We start from the raw sequence: 12248 nt of genomic DNA, 5'->3' as shown, positions 1-12248 counted from the left end.
TGGGGTTCAGCTCATGAGCTCTCTACAAACCCCTCTCAAAACCATAAAAACCAAGGAGGATTTGGAAGGAGGGATTACTGCTGTAACAAACTTTTACAGTAAGTGCATAGAATCATTGTGCTAGCACAGGGGGTGGGCAACTCCAGTCCTAAGGGCCACCAACAGGTCAGGTTTTCAGGATATCCCTGCTTCAGCATGGGTGGTGCAGTCTTCGTGTGCTGAAGCAGAGATATCCTGAAAAACGTACCTCTTGGGGTGGGGGGGGAGGGGGGGGTCTTGAGGACTGGATTTGCCCGCCCCTGTGCTAGTGTCATGTACTGTGCAACACAATATAGAGCTGCACAACATAGATCCAAAAGGGTATTTATACCTAGTGGCTATTTTACATGCAAATAGATCGGACTCCGCATAGATAGCCAGACACACTGTTTTCCTATGCATTTTTTAGGCATATCTTAAAAAAAAATAATTAAACAGAAAAATCATTTGCTTTTTGTTTGGGGGGTTTAAGGAAGGACCACATTTTTTCTCTTTGAAACTGATTTTTCAGCGGATATTGAACAGGACCCGAAATGAGTTACAGCTCTACGAAGAACGCTTACCTTTTTTTTCCTTTTGTTCTTTATGTCGGAAGAAGTGTATTATATCTTTGGGATTGGCAGTCCGGTCCACAAACTTCTGGCTGAACCGTAGGGTGTTGAAGGGCTCAAAACCGCCAGAGTAGTCAACCTAAGCCACAGTTAGGAAAAGACAACGTCAGGACTGAATAGTTATGTGAATTAAAAAAATAACCATTAACTGCAGCCATTTCTGCATTTACCTTTACTCGCAGAAAGCATCTCATACCTCCAGCTTTAACATGCAAAGCCATTATGTAATCGTAGAACAGTAAATACAGACCACTCAAAACTTGCGTCGACTTTTTAACAAGACAGACGTTACACAAACACTTCTGAAAACATTTTGTTTTTATTAACATTACAGAAAGGCATTATTTTGAGACACTTCCACACGAGGGCAATGTTCCCATCAGTATTCAATCAGGCTCGCTGCACTCTACATTAAAAACACCAGTTTATAAAAGAGGATTTCAAATGCATGGAAACCACTAACGACAACAGAGTGGTACCAAGTGCACTTACCGTCACGGTCTCCCTACTGCAGGTACATTTATTTATACTGTATTATGGATGGCGACATGTTGATAGACTGAAAGCAGAGTCTCCCTGTCTTTTTCCCGCGTTTAGTTCTGTGTGTGGTGCTGTTACCCATGGCATCCGCCATCTTGCGTGTTCACATTCACAGCACGCTTTGCACTGTCATACACTGAATAGAACACTTCTAGTTGGCCTGAGCTATACAGAAAGCTTCAGGTGCTGCCTTCACTTCGCTTTTACATATACAGGCAGTCCTCGTTTTACAACGCTTCATTTTACCACGAATGGCTTATCCAACACTATGCAATGAATACCTATGTTCATTTTTACAACGCCAAAACGGCTTATCCAACACTCTTACAACGCGTTGCAAAGTTGTTTATGTGTATATAATATATATTATACTATATATTATATTTTTATATTATATTATATATCATGTTGTATTTTATATATATAATACAGTATATGCACTATATAATTTATGTGTGTGCTGCATATCTTATTGCCTGCGTAAAATATTTGGTGTATTTTAGCATTAAAAATGCCTTCAGGAACGGAACCTTTCATTTAAACATTGTTCCTATGGGAAAACGTGTTTCGCTTTACAACGTTTCGCTATCCAACGCCATTTTGAGTAACGCATTGTGCCGGATAACCGAGGACTGCCTGTAATGTGACAACATATTACGCAGCACAGTCCCACTTCCGAATGGGATATTTATTGGTTTATCCCTTAGGAATACAAACAGCAGGACCAGCTCAAAAACATTTTGAAAAAAAAAAACCGAAAGATAAGCAAAAATTGGAAATATAAAAGAAAAAGATGCACGTAGGGTAAAGGAATGCCAAGAAATCCTCAAGCATACCTAGTAACAAGCCTAAATCAAGGCGTAAAAGCGACTATAGCAAGTCGCTCTAATATGGCAAGATATCCTATATAGTTACAAGGTAACGACGGCGCCATGCTGGGATCGGCGTCGGTTTATATAGGTTCTTTTCTTATTAGCTTTTTCTAAAAAAATAAAGCCAACGACGGCGACTCGGCGGTCAGGCGACGGCCGGTGGGAAATCAAACAGAGATGACCAATCCGTCGCTCCTATTATAAGCGCACGCGACGGCGGCAATGCATTTGTTTTGCCGCGACATCGCCATAAGCGCCGCCTTAGCTTCAACATCCCTGTTCTCAGAACTGATGAGGTTAAGCAGAAGGTCCGTGGAAAAGAAAAGCGTGTACTACAGAGACTTGCAATAACTATACCACCCTGAAACTGTCCTACCCAAGACATAAAAAACACAGCCACTTCTTCCCAGGGTCCAACCAGTCTCTCTTCACACAGAAAACAAAAAGGCAAAGAGAATTAAATTAGATTTACGTTTTCAACATACTTTGTCACATCTCCCACCAAGCCTCTGATGTTTTAAAAGCTCTTCATACAACAGGATGTATACAGGTATCCCACATTAGGCAGCTGCCTACAGTGCTGGCGTTTGGTTCGGGGTGGAAGATCTAGAAGCTGGAATTGTCTTGACAAGCTCCTGAAGCCATGCACCGTATTAAACAAAACTCGGTCAATTCAAGTTGATAAATATCCGTATTCAGTTAAAAAAAAAAAAAAAAAAAAATATTTTTTAAAATACAGTAATGACTAAATCAGTTCTTTAACCAGTTAGAAAGCGATGCAGCACCATCCGACTATTTTATAATCCAAACCCTGCAAAATGTGAAGTGTTGCTCTTCACCTGGTTTTAATCACTCATATGAGGAGCAGTGGCAACAGTATGGATTTCTTAAAATGATCATCTGTACTTCAGGTGTTATTACTAATAATGGGAGGTGCAGAGGAGGGGAAACCAGTAACATACTGCCAGGAAATTCATCAGGGCAAATTCTGCAGCAAAAGCCATGTGTCCTGGCTCTTACAACAGGTACTTTCAAACAACCCCGACAAGGTACTGTACAGGAGGAAAATATTTATCATCGACAAAGATATACGTGGTTATGCTTTCTAGCTGTGGGTGACAGACACAGGGGAATGCGAGACTATACTTTCTGCAGAAAGAATAATAGTTATACAGTCTTCAGGTAGGACAGGTGGGGACAAATAAAGTTAAGCCCCTAGGTAGGGACTATCAAGTAAAAATGTAACATTTGGTATAAGCCTATACTTGGGGTAGGCGAGAAGGACCCCCTGTGGGGTGCATGAAATACAGTACCCACAAAAAAATCTAATCCAATACATTTCAACCATTGTTTAGCAAAGGGAAACATTTCCATTCTCCTGTTTGCTTTTTCAATTATCCTCAAGTGAAAAACAATAAATAGCTTTTTAGGAATTCTGCTATTTTGCGGTTCCTCGCTTGTAAATCCTTGTGTCTTATTGAATAACAGAACATTGAAGTCCTTCAATTCTTTTTTTATTATTATTTTTTTTATTATTATTACTTCAAACTATACAAAGATGAATAAGGTTTGGATGAGGAGTATTCCTACCTTCTCTACTCACATGTAAGTAAAGGCTAGAAAGTTATGAGAAAAACTGAAAAGAAAAGGGTTCATTGTGTGTTGTCTAGATCAGGGGTCCCCAACCCACGGGCCGAACCGGTCCGCACAGCAGGAGGTGAGCGGTGGGCGAGCGAGCGAAGCTTCATCTGTAATTACAGCCGCTCGCCATCGCTCGCATTACCGCCTGAGCTCAGCCTCCTGTCAGATCAGCGGCAGCATTAGATTCTCATAGGAGCGCGAACCCTGCTGTAAACTGCGCATGCGAGGGATCTAGGTTGCGCGCTCCTTACGAGAAGTCAGAATCCGACACTTATTTTAGTCCGCGCCTCTTTACCGCACTGCGCACTTGTCTCAGTCACAGTTTTGGTAAGCCCACAAGCTAACCCTAGCCAAAATGAAGGAAAACAAGCTCAGGGCTCCCACTGATTCTGCATTATGGTGAGTTGTATAATTATTTCATTATATATTACAATGTAATAATAATAGAAATAAAGTGCACAATAAATGTAATGTGCTTGAATCATCCCGAAACCAACCCCCCCTGTCCGTGAAAAAATTGTCTTCCACGAAACCGGTCCCTGGTGCCGAAAAGGTTGGGGACCGCTGGATGACTCAATCATCCCAAGAGCCATCTGTTCGACAGGCTCTTTACGTTAGTTTCAATTTCTGAACAGTGAAGGTTATATCGAAGGGTTTATCGAATGTTACACACAAACATAATGGCAATAAGTAATAATGAATATGTTGAGCAGACAAAATACATGACTATGAGCAATACAGACTTTATAAATGATCTCAACCCTATTTAAGTGTTAAAAGGCTACAAGCCCTAAAATTCCACACTGCTGTGACCGCCCTATACCAGGAGTGGCCAACGCCAGTCCTCAAGGGCCACCAACAGGTCAGGTTTTAAAGATATCCCTGCTTCAGCACAGGTGGCTCAATCAACCAATTTAACCTAAGGATAGCAGCACCATAAAGGACATTGTGATGTACTAAACGCAAGATTCAAGGCCAGGTGGACCAATACCACCAACTGTGTATTCTCATCACACCACTTTGAAAGTCAGTGCACTATATGGGATATTCCTTTATCACTGGAAATACTACATTATTTTTATTTTTTCCTCAAATCATCTGAGCTTCCGAGTTGCAGCTATGCATTGTATGAAGATGTCTAAGGCACGTTCTATAGTGCCGGGCGCGTGCTACGCCGTGCGCACGGAATTTTAGTTGGCTGACGTTAGTCAGCCTTTCTATATAAGGGCCACGCGCGCACGGCAGGGAGCGGGGAGCCGACAGACAGCGGCAAAGATGAGGAAAATCATCTTTTCACGCCGCTACCAGCGCTGAATGTATGTATGTATATATGTATATATGTATGTGTGCGTGTGTGCGTGTGTGTGTGTGTGTGTGTGTGTGTGTGTGTGCCTGCACAAGTCTAATAATAATGTTTTGTTTTTTTAATAAATAATAAATTACACATAAACACACACACACACACACTCAACACAGTATACTTATGAAAAGCATGCGGCACGTGCACGCGCGTTCGCATAGGCACTCACAGCCGCATGCTGTATATAACAGCCCTAAGGAGAACTTAGACAAGAAGCTGCGGTTTTAGGGGACTATGTAGGAATACAACGAGATATTTAGTATTGTTATATCGTATAGAGATAGCACAAGCGGAAAATAGAAATGTTTTGATTACATTTTGAGAAAAGTTACCAAAAAGGCGGAAAAAGATTTTCAACATCACAGACATGGCAATCAACTGGTACTTACTGGGACTTGAACATAAAAGCCCTGAAAAAAATATCGTATAACTGGCCTTCCGTAGAGTCAAGACGAGAATACAGAAGGACGAGGGGTTACATGATGGAAAAACTAAGTACTATCCATACTGATTCATTTGGCAACTTTTTAAGCTGTCCTATAAATGTTATTGTGGGTGCTACAAATTTCTCCTGGCAAGTACGGCTTTGAGATGGGTTTATAAATGTATGTCAATGGTACCTTTACCCCTCTGTAAGATTTTGCTGGGTATTTAAATACCACATTAACTGTTTTTTTTGATCTGTTGAATGTAACTACGCGGTAGGTTGCAATACAATGAAAGTGAAGGATCGCACCTGTATTACCACTTCACAGCCCCCAGATCCCTACATACCAACATCAAATGTTCCTGCATTCTCAGGAGCTTACAAATCTCTGCAGAGAGGAAGATGGCAATGATTGGCTCACATGTAGGATGCAGGAAAATGCTATGTGGCCATCTTGGAGGAGAGCAAACAGAAAGCACTGTAGGATTAGGACTCTTACATTCGCAAACCCCTGATTCAGCTGCCTTACAAACAAAGGTCTGAGTAGCAGAAGGCATTGCTGCATTAATAGGTTTCCACGGTCACGTGTCCTGTGTGAGGTGAAAACATCCAGCCAAATGTCTCTATGAATCTGTGTGAGAGCAATGTGTTTGTGGGTTCAATAGTACTCTTTGGAAGGGGTGTTATCCACTGCTCACCTATTACACATAAATAAAGTCAAATCAATCGGGTGCACAAGGGATAATTGGCAAATGTATACAAAAAGGTTGATAGAAGCAACCAAAAGACACCTAACTGCACTCTATATCGACAGAATGAGGAAATGGGGTATGGCCGTAAGAATTCAATCCATGGGTTCTAATTTCCCATATGGCCACCCTCAGTGAGTATAGAAACTAAAATCTTTTATTAGTATATATATACACACAAATGTATCAACAATAAAATCAATTAAAACAATCAAGAGAGGTCACGGCGGACTGGTGGGTATGGATCCTCATTACAGGCTCTAATAGTCAAATAGTCACCCTAATTGGGTAGAGAGTGTCTGCTAACAAGGATAGTGCAATTAGGTGTCTTTTGGTTGCTTCTATCTACCTTTTTGTATTCAGTAGGACTCTTCCAAGATTAATCACTACAGTTCCAGGCTCTGCGTGATTTCAGAACTCATGCACCTGACAATGGTTTCATTTGCCAACAGTGATAATATCCACAGAGAATGAATTATAAGAATGTGTCACATGCTTACACGTAATCGTATCAGGGGTTTATCCGGCTGGTGAGAATTTCCCAGGCGCTCCCGTTCAGCGGTTTCCAGCATTGTTTCTATCTGAAAGAAAACGTTATTATTTACCGGGCAGGTTGTCCAGCCGCTCACTGCCCCGGCCACTAGTCCCACACAATCATTTTCCTCGCCATTGTACTTTAAGTAGAAAAGATGCAGCCACCGGGGAGGGTGCGGCTATACCCTGTTTTGTATTGCAGTACATTCATTTTCAGGGTAGGGCGAGTCATGCAGGGGTAATGCACCCTTAACCCTTTTGCCGTCAACGGCACTGCAATGAATGGGGTTGAAGGGTCGATCTTATAAAAATAGCTGGCAAAAACATTTTAAGGGTTTCACATTATAAAAAGTTAGAATACAAACCCTCGTTATCCCTTAGTTGCAATATTACAAAGTAGTTTGGGTTACTTGGATATGCAGAAGAGGAACCCTTTACCGCATGCTCGCGCCGGAAGATGCTGCAGGTGCCACAGCACTGCATGTTTACCGGCAACATGGACATCGGGTAAACAAGCACGCTGAACTTAGCTCCCTCTGGTTGCCACTCTTAAGAACACAAGAAAAATGGGGGAGCACAATGTGAGGGAGGGTAAGTAGGTGGTATGTCTTCTTTGACTGGTGATCAATGTGGTGAAAACACCTCTATTGAAACATCAGTATATGTAACAGACTCCGTGAATGGGAGGTGAGCATACAGTGGTTTATGTATGAAGGTGGAGAAAATGAGTAAATAACTTACACGGCCTTGTGTAAGTTCTATCCCATCAAGGTTTCTTTAGCTTCCGAATCTTCTTAGGGTGTAGATCTTCCCTCCGTCTGTTCTTCTTTTCTCGCTGTGTTTTCAATAGTCTTCTTTCGAGAAGTTCCTCTGTGATTTTCCTCTCATGAAAATGAAAAGGTGATTAGATCAATGTATGTAGGCAACAACTGCGATATAGGAGGGGGTGATGAGGCAATATATTATTGCAATCTAATAGTATAGTATGTCACTCACACGGGCTGATGTGAGTGTTCTCCTATCACGGTATTTTGATATCTCCCGTATCAAATGTAGGAGCAGGACTTCAGATATTTTATCTGTAAGTGTCTTGCAATATGATTGCAAATAAAATAGAAAGGTTTGACCTTAGGGTCACCTGATGGTTGAGGTGAGAGGGAATATGGAATAATGTAAATATAACAAAATACTCACACAGGCCAGTGTGAGTACACACTGGTAGAAGTTTCTTTCTGCTTCTATTTTCTCTTTCTTGATTCTCTTTGCTGCTGATAGAATGTAAACTATGGGACACTAAGGTCTATGGGGGGTAAAATCTTTATTAAAACGAACAGCAATAAACAAACTAAATGTGGTGGCACAAATAAAAATTATGGAATGGGGTAAAACAAAAGCAACTGCTTGCTTCTGGGGGAATGATAAAACACAGGGAGAAGCTCGGTGGTAGGTGGTAGGGGGTCTCTCTCTCCGCATCCGGATGGAGAGCTACAACTTCGCCTCTTGTCTCTGGCTGTGAACTGCAAAAACTGTCCCAAGTGGAGAGCTACGCGTTTCGCCCTATACAGGGCTTCCTCAGGCTCAATGGATATTGGATGACTGGGTGCTAGTTGTTTTATACACTCGGCAGCCAATTCCGGTCTTGCTACAATCAATTACTGATTCTTGCCGCGACTGGGCGCCGTCATCTTGATTGGTGCGTGCGCATCTTACAGGGAGTTGAGTGCGCATCTGTTATGATGTCCCTTTTGTGATAAAGTTTTAAAATTTTGAATTGACGTGTGTATATCCTCTAATACAGGTCTGCACAACATACGGCCCGCGGGCCGCATGCGGCCCGTCTGGCCTCTCTGTGCAGCCCGCGATGACTCTGGCCGGGCGCCAGTTAATTAAATAAATTTAAAAAAAAAAAAAAGTTTAAAAAAATGGCTGCGATTCATCCCTCCTCCCTTCCTCTCCCTCCCAGCCCCCTTCCTCTCCCTCCCAGCCCCCTTCCTCTCCCTCCCAGCCCCCTTCCTCTCCCTCCCAGCCCCCGGGTTTTGCGGTGTGCGGGGGCAGCAGCAGCATAAGGAAGATGCGGCAGCCGTGTGTTTTTTTTTCTTCAATAGCAGGATGCCGGGGGGCGGGTTGGAGGTCAGAGCATGCCGGGGGCAGGGCATAGTACCGGGGAGAGAGGATGTGCTGAGTTGATCTAAGAGAGGTGTGTGGTGTGGTGTGTGTGGTGTGTGGTGTGTGTGGTGTGTGGTGTGTGGTGTGTGGTGTGTGGTGTGTGGGGTGTGGGGTGTGGGGTGTGGTGTGTGGTGTGTGGTGTGTGTGGGGTGTGGTGGGGTGTGTGTGTGTGTGTGTGTGTGTGTGTGTGTGTGTGTGTGTGTGTGTGTGTGTGTGTGTGTGTGTGTGTGTGTGTGTGTGTGTGTGTGTGTGTGTGTGTGTCTGTGTGTCTGTGTGTGTGTCTGTGTGTCTGTGTGTGTGTGTGTGTGTGTGTGTGTCTGTGTGTGTGTGTGTATGTGAAAAACGGGCTGTTGGGGGGGTGGGTGTGAAAAACGGGCTGGTGGGGGGGGTGTGAAAAACGGGCTGGTGGGCGGGGGTGGGTGTGAAAAATGGGCTGGTGGGGGGGTGGGCTGCTGACATGTGAGGGGGGGTGGGCTGCTGACATGTGAGGGGGGGTGGGCTGCTGACATGTGAGGGGGGGTGGGCTGCTGACATGTGAGGGGGGGTAGGCTGCTGACATGTGAGGGGGGTGGGCTGCTGACATGTGAGGGGGGTGGGCTGCTGACATGTGAGGGGGGGTGGGCTGCTGACATGTGAGGGGGGTGGGCTGCTGACATGTGAGGGGGGTGGGCTGCTGACATGTGAGGGGGTGGGCTGCTGACATGTGAGGGGGGGCTGGGCTGCTGACATGTGAGGGGCAGAGAGGAGGAAGTGAGGTGCAGGGGGGGGAGAGAGTGATGTGAGGTGCAGGGGGGAGAGAGTGATGTGAGGTGCAGGGGGGGGAGAGAGTGATGTGAGGTGCAGGGGGGGGGAGATACTGATGTGAGTTGCAGGGGGGGGAGATACTGATGTGAGTTGCAGGGGGGGGGAGAGAGTGATGTGAGTTGCAGGGGAGGGTGAGAGTGATGTGAGTTGCAGGGGGAGGGTGTGATGTGAGTTGCAGGGGGGGAGAGAGTGTCATATTGAGGGGAGGGGGAAAGAGTGTCATATTGAGGGGAGGGGGAAAGAGTGTCATATTGAGGGGAGAGTGTGTCATATTGAGGGGAGGGGAGAGAGTGTCATTAAGGGGAGGGGGAGAGAGTGTCATATTGAGGGAAGAGAGACATGGGGGGGATGCTGACTTGTGGGGGGGGTGCTGACATGGAATGGGCTGGGGGGGATGTAGAGGGGGATATTGTATGTTTGATGTGGAGGGGGGTATTGTGTGTTTGATGTGGAGGGGGAGTATTATGTGTGTGGGTGAGGGGGAGAGATGGGGGTATGAGAGATAGATGGGGAGTATCGTAAAGATTGATAGTGAGGGGTTCTGGGGGAGATATGAGGAGGATGATGATGATGATGAGAGGTGCTGGAGGAGAGATGATGATGATGATGATGATGGTGATGATTTCAACCGTGCGGCCCAAATTTTTTTTCCTTGGAGCAGTTCGGCCCTTCTCACATTACGAGTTGGGCAGGCCTGCTCTAGTAGATAGAGCATGCGCCTCCCATTGATCAATGAGAGACCCCCTACCACCTACCACCGAGCTTCTCCCTGTGTTTTATCATTCCCCCAGAAGCAAGTAGTTGCTTTTGTTTTACCCCATTCCATAATTTTTATCTGTGCCACCACATTTAGTTTGTTTATTGCTGTTCGTTTTAATAAAGATTTTACCCCCCATAGACCTTAGTGTCCCATAGTTTACATTCTATCAGCAGCAAAGAGAATCAAGAAAGAGAAAATAGAAGCAGAAAGAAACTTCTACCAGTGTGTACTCACACTGGCCTGTGTGAGTATTTTGTTATATTTACATTATTCCATATTCCCTCTCACCTCAACCATCAGGTGACCCTAAGGTCAAACCTTTCTATTTTATTTGCAATCATATTGCAAGACACTTACAGATAAAATATCTGAAGTCCTGCTCCTACATTTGATACGGGAGATATCAAAATACCGTGATAGGAGAACACTCACATCAGCCCGTGTGAGTGACATACTATACTATTAGATTGCAATAATATATTGCCTCATCACCCCCTCCTATATCGCAGTTGTTGCCTACATACATTGATCTAATCACCTTTTCATTTTCATGAGAGGAAAATCACAGAGGAACTTCTCGAAAGAAGACTATTGAAAACACAGCGAGAAAAGAAGAACAGACGGAGGGAAGATCTACACCCTAAGAAGATTCGGAAGCTAAAAAAACCTTGATGGGATAGAACTTACACAAGGCCGTGTAAGTTATTTACTCATTTTCTCCACCTTCATACATAAACCACTGTATGCTCACCTCCCATTCACGGAGTCTGTTACATATACTGATGTTTCAATAGAGGTGTTTTCACCACATTGATCACCAGTCAAAGAAGACATACCACCTACTTACCCTCCCTCACATTGTGCTCCCCCATTTTTCTTGTGTTCCATTGTCATCAAGGGTCCTGGATAGATCCTTTTGGGGTTCCGAGTCACACGAGGACATCTGAAGAAAATTATCTTAAGGCTGTATTACATCCCTTTTTTCTTCTCCATCCACTTACAATATCCTACATACTGTACACCTTAAAGAGATAGCGCCCGGGTACTTTCTTTGAACAAAATGCCACTCTTAAGATCCTGATCACAAGAGGGAGCCATTGCTGCTGTAGAGCTGTGTGGTAAATGCTGATTCAACAGTTCTCCTCCCAACCTCACCCCAGGGAGACAGGGAAGTAGTGGCTGCCTGCGAGGTCCCCTCAGGGCTCAAATACATGTTTTGTTTTTTTACATGCATAAGCACACACATTACTACTGTACATAGACAAGTGTTTATGTAAATATAAATATGGGCAATTAAGTATATATGTATATCAAATGTATGCATATATATGTATGCATAAGTGCCTGTACGTACATGAATATACCCCTATGTATGGATGTAATATGCACTGCACAATGTGAATATATAATGTATGTGTATACCATGGGCTACATATGTGAAGCAATGGACTCCTATGTATGTATATGCATGAGTGACCACATATATTCATGTGCACTTATGTATGACGGTTACGTATGTAACATGCATATATAATGTATTTGTCTGCATGAATGTCTGTGGAAGTAAGAGGATATATGTACTTAGTGTTTTTGTGTACCGCTACATGAGTGTCTATGTCTGTATCTATGTCTGTGTATACATGGGCATCTAAGTGCGTGCGTATGTATTTGCATGTGTGCCTGTGTAAATGAGTGTTGATGTATATGTATATTTGTATTGATGTATGTGTGCGTGGATATGTGCG

The 12248-nt window shown here is 43.8% G+C and overlaps 1 protein-coding gene across 2 annotated transcripts in view; it reads right to left on the bottom strand.

The window, feature by feature from the left end:
* Window positions 1-12248, bottom strand: part of MRE11 (MRE11 double strand break repair nuclease) — a 185239-nt gene that overhangs the window by 116725 nt on the left and 56266 nt on the right. For both annotated transcript variants that reach the window (XM_075592499.1, XM_075592500.1), the window contains exons 8-9: window positions 6740-6820; window positions 603-729 (exon numbers count right to left, since the gene is read on the bottom strand). In XM_075592499.1, coding sequence (XP_075448614.1) covers window positions 603-729; window positions 6740-6820 — 208 coding nt within the window. The remainder of the gene's footprint in view (window positions 1-602; window positions 730-6739; window positions 6821-12248) is intronic.

This window comes from Ascaphus truei, chromosome 3, assembly GCF_040206685.1.
Source record: "Ascaphus truei isolate aAscTru1 chromosome 3, aAscTru1.hap1, whole genome shotgun sequence".
NCBI lineage: Eukaryota > Metazoa > Chordata > Amphibia > Anura > Ascaphidae > Ascaphus > Ascaphus truei.
Note: the sequence above shows the minus strand (reverse complement) of the source record. Positions and strands in the feature narration are given on the sequence as shown.